Consider the following 12,407-nt stretch of genomic DNA (forward strand, 5'->3'; position numbering starts at 1 on the left):
AATAATGGAAACTTCCTTAAAATTGTGGAGCTGATGGCTGAGTTTGATGCTGTACTCCAGGAGCATCTAAGAAGAGTCACCATTCAAGAAATGTTTCAGAGTAACAGCCGTGTTAGTCTGTATTCGCAAAAAGAAAAGGAGTACTTGTGGCACCTTAGAGGCTAACCAATTTATTTGAGCATAAGCTTTCGTGAGCTACAGCTCACTTCATCGGACGCATACTGTGGAAACTGCAGAAGACATTATATACACAGAGACCATTAAACAATACCTCCTCCCACCCCACGTTCCTGTTGGTAACAGCTTATCTAAAGTGATCACTCTCCTTACATGTGTATGATAATCAAGTTGGGCCATTTCCAGCACAAATCCAGGTCTTCTCCCCCCCCCCCCCCCCACACACACAAACTCACTCTCCTGCTGGTAATAGCTCATCAAAACTGACCACTCTCCTTACAATGTGTATGATAATCAAGGTGGGCCATTTCCAGCATAAATCCAAGTTTAACCAGAACGTGCGGGGGGGAGGGGGGGGGAGGAAAAAAACAAGGGGAAATAGGCTACCTTGCATAATGACTTAGCCACTCCCAGTCTCTATTTAAGCCTAAATTAATAGTATCCAATTTGTAAATGAATTCCAATTCAGCAGTTTCTCGCTGGAGTCTGGATTTGAAGTTTTTTTGTTTTAAGATAGCGACCTTCATGTCTGTAATTGCGTGACCAGAGAGACTGAAGTGTTCTCCGACTGGTTTATGAATGTTATAATTCTTGACATCTGATTTGTGTCCATTTATTCTTTTACGTAGAGACTGTCCAGTTTGACCAATGTACATGGCAGAGGGGCATTGCTGGCACATGATGGCATATATCACATTGGTGGATGTGCAGGTGAACGAGCCTCTGATAGTGTAGCTGATGCTATTAGGCCCTGTGATGGTGTCCCCTGAATAGATATGTGGGCACAGTTGGCAACGGGCTTTGTTGCAAGGATAGGTTCCTGGGTTAGTGGTTCTGTTGTGTGGTTTGTGGGTGAGTATTTGCTTCAGGTTGGGGGGCTGTCTGTAGGCAAGGACTGGCCTGTCTCCAAGATTTGTGAGTGTGTTGGGTCATCCTTCAGGATAGGTTGTAGATCCTTAATGCGTTGGAGGGGTTTTAGTTGGGGGCTGAAGGTGACGGCTAGTGGCGTTCTGTTATTTTCTTTGTTAGGCCTGTCCTGTAGTAGGTGACTTGATTATCATACACATTGTAAGGAGAGTGGTCAGTTTGGATGAGCTATTACCAGCAGGAGAGTGAGTTTGTGTGTGTTTTGTTTTGTTTTTTTTGGGGGGGGGGTGAGAAAACCTGGATTTGTGCTGGAAATGGCCCAACTTGATTATCATACACATTGTAAGGAGAGCGATCACTTTAGATAAGCTATTACCAGCAGGAGCGTGGGGTGGGAGGAGGTATTGTTTCATGGTCTCTGTGTATATAATGTCTTCTGCAGTTTCCACAGTATGCATCCGATGAAGTGAGCTGTAGCTCACGAAAGCTTATGCTCAAATAAATTGGTTAGTCTCTAAGGTGCCACAAGTACTCCTTTTCTTTTTGAGATCATACAGTTACTGGCAACAAAGTCAAACAGAAAATTGTTTGAATGTGAGAAGATCTGACATCAGCAAGATATTACTCTGTTATTCTGGACTGCACACCTGATCAGCCATAAGGAACAAATGACTTTAATGGTGTGTTTTGTAACAACAACAGAATCTAGTGACAATGTCCCTGTATCAGTGACTGTCAGAGAGCATTTTCTAGAATGTATGACACTGATGATACTACAGGAGCTGGTATGACAAATGTACTTCTTAAAATGCTGGAAGATACGGAAATTGCGATAGCTGACAGGAGAGGTCAGGGCTCCAATAATGGTGCCAACATGAGAGGCAAGAACAGAGCAGTGCAGACACAGATCCGAGAGTTAAACCCTCTAGCTTTTTTTGTCCCATGCAGTTCTCATTCATTGAACTTGGTGGTCAGTGATGCAGCATCAGCTTCGAGTGAGGCTGCTGAATTTAACGTAATTCAAAGCATCTATGTATTTTTCTCTGCATCAACTCATCAATGGCAAATTCTGAAGCAACATCTGGGAACATCCTCTCTGACACTGAAACCACTGAGTGCCACATGATGGGAAAGTTGAGTGGAGGCGATAAAGCCTATCAAACACCAAATTGGGAAGATAGATGATGCCACAGTTGCCGTTATGGAGGATAATGCTATGACAGGAACTGTTCGTGGAAGAACAGTGGCAGTGGGAAATGGAATCACCAGAAACATACATAACTTCAAATTTCTGTGTGGCTTAGTGTTGTGGCATGACATACTGTTTGAAATAAGTGTTGTAAGCAAGAGACTCCAAGGTGTTGACCTTGATATATCTGGAGCAATGGAACAACTGGACAAAGCAAAGTCATACCTATAGTCTTACCGGTCAGATGAGGGAATTCAAAACTTTCTGAAGAGTACACAGAAGTTGGCAGAGGAGCTTCACACTGAAGCCATTTTCCCACCCATTCAAGAATACAAGAGTCACCGAAGAAGACAACATTTTGATTCAAGGCATGGGATAATCCCATCAGAGACCGCAAATAACAAGTCAAAATTGAATTCTTTAACTAGGTGCTAGATTCTTCAACTGACTGTATTGCACAATGTTTCATGTGGCTCAAGGAACACAGCAGTATATTTGGGATGTTGTATGATATTCCAAAACTCCTCACTATACCTGAAGACCACCTACACCAGCAATTCAGGGCACTAGAGACAGTGTTGACACATGATGACATGCACGATATTGATGCGAGTGATTTAGGTGATGAACTGAAAGCCCTTTCAAGATACAGTTCAGCAGGATCAACTCCAAAGGCTGCTCTGGAATATATGTGCACAAATAAGACGACCACCTTCTTATACCTGGCCTCCCATGTGATCTGATCATCCTCACATTCGCCCTGTCCTTTCCTTGTCCAAGCCTCCATGTTCTCTCCTTCTGCCATCCTGATCTTTACTTAGATTACCTTCTCCAATCATTACTTGCTATCACAAAGATAAAACCTGTGCTTTAATCATTCCAGCAGGTTGGCCCACTAGTTTGGGAATCATATGCATCCGATGAAGTGAGCTGTAGCTCAGGAAAGCTCATGCTCAAATAAATTGGTTAGTCTCTAAGGTGCCACAAGTACTCCTTTTCTTTTTGAGAATACAGACTAACACGGCTGTTACTCTGAAACCTGTCATTCCAATTATAGTTTCTGGAAAGGATTAGAGAGCAGTTCTGAAATCCTCAGCAGGGAGCGCTGATTAATCCAGTAATCATGGGTATGTTTATTAGCTGAAAATAGGCAGAAGGAAGTGTAATTATACCATTTTCAGCCTTTAGCCCCTCCAAGCCTGCAGTGGGTAGGAGTAAAGTCCTCTTCTCATCCTCCTGCTCCACCACATTTTTCTGCAGAGGTATTTCATCCTGCTCAGAGACTGGCTAGAGAGCAGAAAGACAGAAAGTTACCAACAGCTTTCTCACAGGTATTAGCCCTCTTTCTTTCAGTTACACTTTTGACAAATCCATTAGTAACTTCTAAATTCCCCCGACTGACCCATACTAGTTTACTTCCTTTACAGGCAGTTTCTTAAAACATCTGCCCAGACTGGAGAAGTTTGCAAAGAGACCCTGTATTAACCTTCTCAGCCAATTTGATCAAGAGAAGGTATTTCCATATTCTGCACTATCTGTTTGATTCTTAGGATATGAGAGAGTTTTAGGTTACAATTACCTTTAGAGATTGTACCTGCTCCTCTGATTGAGAGACCTGCATCACTGGCTCAGACTTTAACAATTTTAGCTCAGTCTGGCAATGGACGAACTCCTCAGATTTTTGCGTGAGCTCATCTAAGAGAAAAAGTTAAACATAAGTATACACATCTCTGCTTGTGTGTCTGAGTAGATCTACTTTAGATGTATGCACACTGGAATATGTAACCTTTCACCTCTCAGTCAGCGCTTCTACTCTGGCCCCAACCGGTACCTGCAGGAAGTCCATATCACCCGACAGTTCTATATGAAATAAATGAATCTAGTTCCAGTTCTTAGTGGATATGAGAGAACATCACAGAAAATACCACAACAGTTTGCCAACCAAAGGATCAGGGAATGCCCTCTCAATAGAGAAGTGCAGGACTGAACAGACAAGGAGATGGAACATTCCTCTTTAGAGGATTTAGACACATTGTCAAGGAAGATTGCAGAGTGGCTACAAGTATAAGTCTGTACTATCTATCTAGACGTTTCACCCATGCTCACTCACTGCCATGGACAGAAGGGAAAATTACGATCATCTCGTCTGATCTCCTGCATAGCAAAACCATTTTTTTCCCCACCATCAAGCAATTCCTGCATCAAGCCCATAATCTCCAGTTGGGCTAAAGTATAAATATCTTTTAGAAATATATATCATCTTGATTTAAAATGATGTCAAGTGATGGGGAATCTAGCACATCCCTAGGTAAGTTGTACCAGCAGTTCATTACCCTCACTGTTAAAATACATACTTCATTTCTAGACTGAATTTGTCTAGTTTCAATTTACAGCCATGGGATCTTGTTCTGCCCTTGTCTACTACATTAAAAAGCCCTCTAATATCAGAAATCTTCTCCTAATGTAGGTACCATGCTCATGTCACCCCCTAACTTTTTCTTGGATAAACTGAATAGATTGAGCTTCTCTAGTCTCTCATTGTAAACCAGTTTTTTCTTGCGATGTCACCAGTGTGAATTCTAGTCAATTTAAACAATGAGTTAAAAGTAGTTTCAAGTATTATCCATCTCCCTCAGTCCCACTGCCAATTTTTGTTGTTTTAGCACTACATTTTCCCATATTTCCAAAGAGAGTAACTGACTGTTCCAGGAAAACAATAAAACCGACTACACAAAATAAAAACACTGGAAAAAAAGATTTTTTTCTCTGATCTCTGTTATAAATCACCTTAATTATCAGCTGCAACAATAGTCTGTTAAATACTTTCAGAGAGAAGAGGGATTGCTAAGTTTAGGATATCCTTTAAATCATTTTTATCAAATTAATATGCAAACATCACTAAAATTTAAAAATAACTACAGCTCTGAAAGGCTAAAACAAAACTAAGGATTCCCATTAGCCTGGGAGCCAGGAAAGATTTATTCTTCCTCTTGTCATATAAGATATTACCTGCACTTTGCTAGGGAATTGCCATTAAAAAAAGCACACAAATCGGAACCACACAGAGAGGCTCCCGAGGTGTTGAGTCGATACACTTGCTACACTTGCTAACCTTGCAGGTGTTGTATGGTAGCGGAATTTTCAGTAGACTGCACCAGCAGCCGATCAATATCCCGCAGCAGCTGATCATTCTGAGCTATGAGGCCATCATGGCTAGATCGCAGCTCTTGTTCAGCCATCTGGAGGTAAGTAATATGCAGCTTTTGCTCTTCTACCTCCAGCTTGTGTTTCTGGTCCTGAGCTCTACATTCAGATTCCAGTTCGGCCCGAGTTCTTCCTGCCTGCTCCAGCTGCTCTGAGAGATACTGCACCTCCTCCTGTAAGCAATGGAAGGACAGCTTCTTCTCAGCCAATTCCAGCTCCATCTTCTCCACGAGGCTTCGAGACTCCTCTCTCTCTGCATCCAACATGTTCTTTAAAGAGCTCAGCTCTGCCTCCATCCTCTGACACTGGTCCAAGAGAGTCTGGAAAAGGAGATGGGGAGGGACTCAACCAGAAGGAAAAACAATTGATTCCTGCTTCAGACCCTAAGGCACTGGGCAAAAATGGGCCCATGCTAAGTACACAAGTTAAACAAGAGGCAATTTCAACTAGCCAAGTGACAAGACATGAGAGGAAAGGAACAACACATGATGGGGATTCTAAACCTCTGCAGGAAGAAACACTGTCTTGTGACTCCTAAGGGAATATCAAAACTCTGCTGAGAGACATCAGAACTCTGAACTAGAGTGAAGAAAAAGAGAAACTGTAAGCTGGAATTAACATCCAACACATTCTCCTTCTAGGACACTCCAGCACAGAGAACATAACCTCTGCTTAAACAGAAAGGTTAGGTAATTGCTTGCTTAGAATTGATGTTGTCTGAAGATATAAGTGCAACCGATTCTCAACCCTAGCAAAAAACCAGGTGGAAACACCTTAAAAATCAAAGTTCTGAGGCATTCAGGGCAGCAGGAGTGATTCTTGCTTGCCCTTACTCCCAAGCACCAGACTAGCATGACTGGCACTGCAATGACCTTTGTATCACAAATGCCAGCTCCTTTGGAGTGAGAGGTAGGCATTGCAAAGGTACAGGTTTGTCAGTAAGGAAACATTGGGAGGCACAACCTACTCTCAGACAGTAGGGCCAATGTACTGCTCAGAGAGCTCAGCCCCTCAGTTCTGTGAACAACTCTGCCCCAGCAGGAGCAAGAACCTTCCACATACCTCCCTTAAGTCTAGGATGACTTGGATGTATGGGAGGGAGGGGACTGAACTGGTTGAAGCAAACAAAATCATTCTCTCTCTCCATGAAGTTTCCCTTGCCTGAAATATCACTATCCTACCGGTGCTTCAAGAGAAAACATAATAGGAGGAGAACTGAATTTCTAATGTAAAAACTATTGCAAAACCAACCCTTTCAGGCCTCTTTAAAACAGAAGCATAATGGCACAAAAAGCAATTTTTTCTTTTTGCATTACTTTAATTTTGTCCTCTAAATTACATAATAAAGAGAGACTACAAAAACCTATACTAGTCAAATACCTTTCACACACTGCAAGAGCCACTAAAATAGGCAATAACCCTATTCACCTTCTTAAATCTTTAAGAAAGTAGAAACAAACTGGCTCAGGTAAGAACTTGCATGCTTGAGTTTGAGGCAGCTCACCTATGAGCCAGTCACTTTCTATTCCCCCAAAACATTAAGATGAATAAGGTCAGATCCTACACGCTACTAGAGTTCCTATAAGCTTCCAATGGCTGGCAGGGGAAGCTGGAAGTGGCTAAATTCTGCACAGTTCCTAAAAACTGTTTAAAAATCAAAACAAAACAAAAACATGGAGGTGGTAATATTATATATTCCCCAAAAGCCCCAGCACATTCATAACAAGAATTGGTGTTGCTCAAAATATTGGGACCTCCGAGTTCAAAGCTTTAGTCAGCTGATGACACTGAAGGAGACAATATTAGAGAAAAGGATGCTTTTGCCTGGAACTAGACATTCTGAGGATTCTACAGCACGCATAAAAATGAGTCAGGTGGCCCCATACCTAAGGTAACAGAGCTCAACAACTCAGTCACAGAGCTGCGCCACCAATTCTGGTCAGAAAAAGATTGCTAATTAAGGCACTAAGGGTCACCACACCCCCAGTGCAGCGCCAAAAACAAAAATGCACTCTCTTCAGGAGCTGGCAGCTTTGAACTTTGAGCTCAAGGAATTCTCAGCTTCTCTCATGCTAGAGATATGGCTCCTGTAGTAGGGAGCTATGTCAGGTGCTAGGCTTTTGACGAGACAATTGCACCTGTTAACAGTAAAGGAACATACAAGAATAGAGCACGGCTATAGTACATTGAAAGTATGAGGAGGTACCTTGTTCTGTTCTTCCGCACCATGTAATTCCTGCTGCAGCAGTTCCACCACTTGAGTTCGTCCTAGCAGAGCCACTTCCTGTTCCTCCAGCTTTCTCTGCAGTGTCCTCAGGTTCTATGTGAGACACACAAATCATCTACATCAGAAGCTGAGAGGACAGCAGCAGCCCAAACCACAGGAGGGCTAGTTACATAGGAGGATCCCATCCCAGCCATACCCCAACTCTATGTATCTTAGGTACTTATATAGCTCCCATTACTTTAGTATCTGAGCACTCATACTCGTCCGTGTATTTATCCTGCCAACACCCCTATGAGGTAGGGAAATACTATTATTCCCATTTCTTCAGACACAGAACTGAGGCACAGAGACACTAGTGATTTACCCCCTAGTCACACAGGAAGTCTATGATAGAGCAGGGAACCGAACCCAGGTTTCCCAAGTCTCAGGATAGCATCCTAATCACTGAACCACCTTCCTCTCAACTCCCACAGAGTTCCTTTGTTAGCCTGCACACATCCCTGAGTTGCAAATCCCACTGAACCCATGCAATTTTCCCTTCTCATGTTCTACAAAAAGCAGGGGACTGTCAAACCCATCAAACACACCTGCTGCATCTCAGCTTCCAGATCTGATCGGGCCACTACTTGGTGTAATTCAGCATGGTGTTGGTGAACCTGCTTTTCTAGGAGAGCATCCTTCTCACGAATCACCTCCTGCAGGCAGCTCAGCTGTAAGCCATAGTACATAGCATGAGAAATGTCACTTGGCTAACAGAGAAACAAGGTAGAAATTCCAAAGGACTGAGACCTGTTCTGGGGGTGTCAGGCACACAGACCATCAGGAGTTTTTCATCCTACTTTTTGTGGAGTGTGTTACGTGTGAAAATAGATTTGAACCAGAAGCCATGTCGTCCTGAGTAGTACAAGGCTCTGTGATAGCCATGCCAACTCAAAGAGATGATTTCACTTATGCTTACATATTTATTGACAACATTTCAGACTCTGGAAGTGCAAAACGTGCAGATTACATTTTACATATACCCAGAGTCTAGAAAGCTACAATTTCCATACAATTACAGAAACACACAGTTTCTGTTGTTGGACTTGTCTTGAATGTCACAATTCATCATTTTAGCCATCAAAACCAAAAGCCGGCAAGTCTAGCTAATATTGTAAAGATTGGTATTAAAAGGCACTATATAAAAAAACCTAACATAACATCACAGTGCTCACTCCTCTAGTTGGGACAACAGTCTTCTAACTTACTTTGCCATTTCTTACTCATCTTTCCCTATGAAGGCACTGATTGTTACCAGCAGACAGTAAATATATCAATGGCGAGAAATCCATCTCCATACCTGGGCTGCTTGCTTGGTCTGAGTATCTGTCAGGCTCTCTCTAGTTGCAGTCAGCTGCTCCATCAGGTTCCCGACAGTGTCCTCCTGCTCCTGGAGTTTCTTTCTGAGTGTTTCAGCCTCCTCTCTCTGCTCTTCATTGGTCCTCTGATTATTCTGAAGCTGCAAGTGGAGAGAAGAAATCAGAAAGAAGTAGATATTAGTTAATTATATTAGACAGTCTCAGCCAGAGTGCAGCATGCTGTACAGATATTAGAATCATAGGGTTAGAAGGGACAGCAAGGGTCATCTAGTATAACCCCCTGCCAAGATTCAAGATTTGTTGTGTCTAAACCATCCACGTCAGATGGCTATCCAGCCTCCTTTTGAAAACCTCCAGTGAAGGAACTTCCACAAATTCCATAGGCAGTCTGTTCCATTGTCCTACTGCTCTTACAATTAGAAAGTTTTTCCTGAGATTTAATCTTAATCTGTTATGCTCTAGTTTGAACCAACAGCCTCTTGTCATGCCCTCTGTGGCATGAGAGAACAATTTTTCTCCATCTTTTTATGGCAGCCTTTCAAATATTTGAAGACTTATGTCCCCCACCTTAAACTCCTCTTTTCCAAACAAAACATACCCAGTTCCCTCAGCCTTTGCTCATATGGCTTGCACTCCATCCCTTTGATCATCTTTGTCACTTGCCTCTGGATCCTCTCCAGTTTCTCTACATCCGTTCTATACATTGGTGACCAAAAGTGGACACAGTTCTCCAGCTGAGGCCTACCCAGTGCCAAGCAGAGCAGTACTATCACCTCCCATGATTTGCATGCTATGCCTCTGTTAATGCAACCTAAAATTGCATTTGCTTTTCTTGTAACAGCATCGCACTGTTGACTCATGTTGAGGTTGCGATCTACCACAAGTCCCAGAACCTTCCCAGCAATGCTGCTGCCAAACCAGTTATCCCCCATTCTGTATTTGTGCATTTGATTTTTTCTTCCCTATGTGTAATACCTAACATTGGTCTTTGTTGAATTACATTGTTGTCGTCTGTAGCCCAGTTCTCCAATTTATCAAGATCCCTCTGAATTTTAGCTCTATCCTCCAAAGTATTGGCAACCCACCCTAGCTTTGTGTCACAGAATCATAGGAAGGCAAGGGACTTCAAGAGATCTTCTAGTCTAGTCCCCTGCACTCAAGGCAGGACTAAGTATTATCTAGACTATTCCTGACATGAGATGATCCAAACTGCTCTTAAAAATCCCCAATGACAGAGATTCCATAACCTCCCTAGGCAATTTATTCCAGTGCTTAACTACCCTCAGAGTGAGGAAGTTTTTCCTAATGTCAAACTAAACCGCCCTTGTTGCAATTTAAGCCCATTGCTCTATCTTGTTCTATCCTCAAGGTTAAGGAGAATAATTTCTCTCCCTCCTCCTTGTAACAACTTTTATGTACTTGAAAACTTATGTGCACCCTCAGTCCTCTCTTTTCCAGACTAAACAAACCCACTTTTTTCAATCTTTCCTCCGAGGCATGTTTTCTAGATCTTTAATCATTTTTATTGCTCTTCTCTAGACTTCCTCCAATTTGTCTACATCTTTCCTGAAATGTGGCACCCAGAACTGGACACAATACTCCAGCTGAGGCCTAATCAGTGCCGAGTAGAGCAGAAGAATTATTTCTTGTCTTGCTTACAATACTCCTGCTAATACATCCCAGAAGGATGTCTGCCCCCTTTTTTTTTTTTTTGGAACAGTGTTACACTGTTGACTCATATTTAGCATGCAATCCAATATGATCCTCAGATCCCTTTCTGCAGTACTCCTTCCTAGGCAGTCATTTCCCATTTTGTATGTGTGCAACTGATTGTTCCTTCCTAAGTGGAGTAGTTTGCATTTGTCCTTTTTGAATTTCATCCTATTTATTTCAGACCATTTCACCAGTTTGTCCAAATCATTCTTAGTTTTAATCCTATCCTCCAAAGCACTTGCAACCCCTCCCCAGCTCTGTGCCATTATCTAAATCATTAAGATATTAAATAGATCCGGACCCAGAAATGATCCCCATGGAACCCCACCTGATATCCTCTTCCAGGTTGTCTGTGGACCACTGATAACTACTCTCTGGGAACCAGGATTTAAATTCTCAAGGATTATTTCCCAGAGACCCCCCATACCACTTGGGGCTCTTGGCTTCAGCCTCGCAGGAGGTGCCAGGACTCCTACAGGTTTAAAAATATTTACTGGAACTCCTCTGGTGGGTTCCAGCTAGGTACAGTTTTCCAACCAGTTATGCACCCACCATATAGTGCTCCATCAAGGTTGTATTTCCCTAGTTTGTGTATGAGAAGGTCATGTGAGATAGTATCAAAAGCCTTACCAAAGTCAAAATATACCACATCTGCCGCTTCCACAAGGCCTGTGTTAAAGAAAGCTACTAGGTTGCTTTGATATAATTTGTTCTTGACAAATCCATGCTGTTACCCAGAAGATGATAAGGTGATAAGTGTCTGCAAATTGATTGCTTAATTATTTGCTCCATTATCTTTCCTGGTACTGAAGTTAAACTGTTAAGTCTGTAATTCCCCGGGTTGTTCTTATTCCCCTCTTTATAGATTAGCAGTATATTTGCTCTTTTCCAGTCCTCTGGAATATCACCCATCTTCCACAGAACTACAAACTAATGGTAGCTTAGGTACCAATGATCAGGACTTGATCACATTTATAATGTGTAAATAAAATAAAGTCTAGACCAGTGTAGAAGGGAGCCACTCTGGCTCGGAAAGGGATAAAAGCTGGCCCTTTTAGAGAGGCAGCCGCAGGTGTGGCCACACCCAATTAGGGTCCAGCTGGCCCTGATAAAAGGGTTGGGAGCTAGGCAGGGGGAGTCTCACTCCAGTGGTGGAGTGGGAAGGACCTGGCTGCTGGCTAGAGAAGGGTATCTCAAACAGAGTAGTGCTGGGGAAGGATAGGCAGAGCTGGGGAGCTCTGGACAGGCAAGTCCGAGGCTGAGGCCAGGCTAAAAGGGCCTATGGTGGCACTGAGGCAGAAGCGGTGCAGCCGGACCAGGAAACGGCAGCAGGTCCAAACACCCTTACCAATGATGAGTAGCCATTTCAGACTACAGTTTGCCTCTGAGAAAAGGGACTAGATGAAGACCTGCAGTCGGTCACTGAGGCAAGGTGGGCTTTGGGGAATTGGGGTTCCCCAGGGAGAGGAGGATCCGAGTGTGGGGGCACTGCTGTGGGGCAGTACTCCAGAGAAGGGGCACCGCGGGCCAGGAGGGACACGGGGCCTGGACTCAAGGGTGGTACCTGAAGAAAGGAAGAAGCAGGCAGCAGCAAGGGAGACACTGGCCAGCAGGGGGCGCTCTGAAGCTGGAAGATCTAATTCCTAGACCAACCAGCAGGAGGCGCTGGGCC

General features: G+C 43.2%; 1 protein-coding gene across 3 annotated transcripts in view; it reads right to left on the reverse strand.

Annotated features, from left to right (window-relative positions):
* The window catches only part of GOLGB1 (golgin B1), a 114,878-nt gene that overhangs the window by 79,696 nt on the left and 22,775 nt on the right, over window positions 1-12,407 (reverse strand). For all 3 annotated transcript variants that reach the window (XM_084634095.1, XM_084634094.1, XM_084634093.1), the window contains exons 5-10: window positions 9,004-9,162; window positions 8,252-8,374; window positions 7,644-7,757; window positions 5,346-5,757; window positions 3,813-3,928; window positions 3,406-3,520 (exon numbers count right to left, since the gene is read on the reverse strand). In XM_084634095.1, coding sequence (XP_084490221.1) covers window positions 3,406-3,520; window positions 3,813-3,928; window positions 5,346-5,757; window positions 7,644-7,757; window positions 8,252-8,374; window positions 9,004-9,162 — 1,039 coding nt within the window. The remainder of the gene's footprint in view (window positions 1-3,405; window positions 3,521-3,812; window positions 3,929-5,345; window positions 5,758-7,643; window positions 7,758-8,251; window positions 8,375-9,003; window positions 9,163-12,407) is intronic.

The sequence above is a fragment of the Lepidochelys olivacea genome (genome assembly GCF_965140295.1).
Source record: "Lepidochelys olivacea isolate rLepOli2 genome assembly, chromosome: 1".
NCBI classification, from domain to species: Eukaryota; Metazoa; Chordata; order Testudines; family Cheloniidae; genus Lepidochelys; species Lepidochelys olivacea.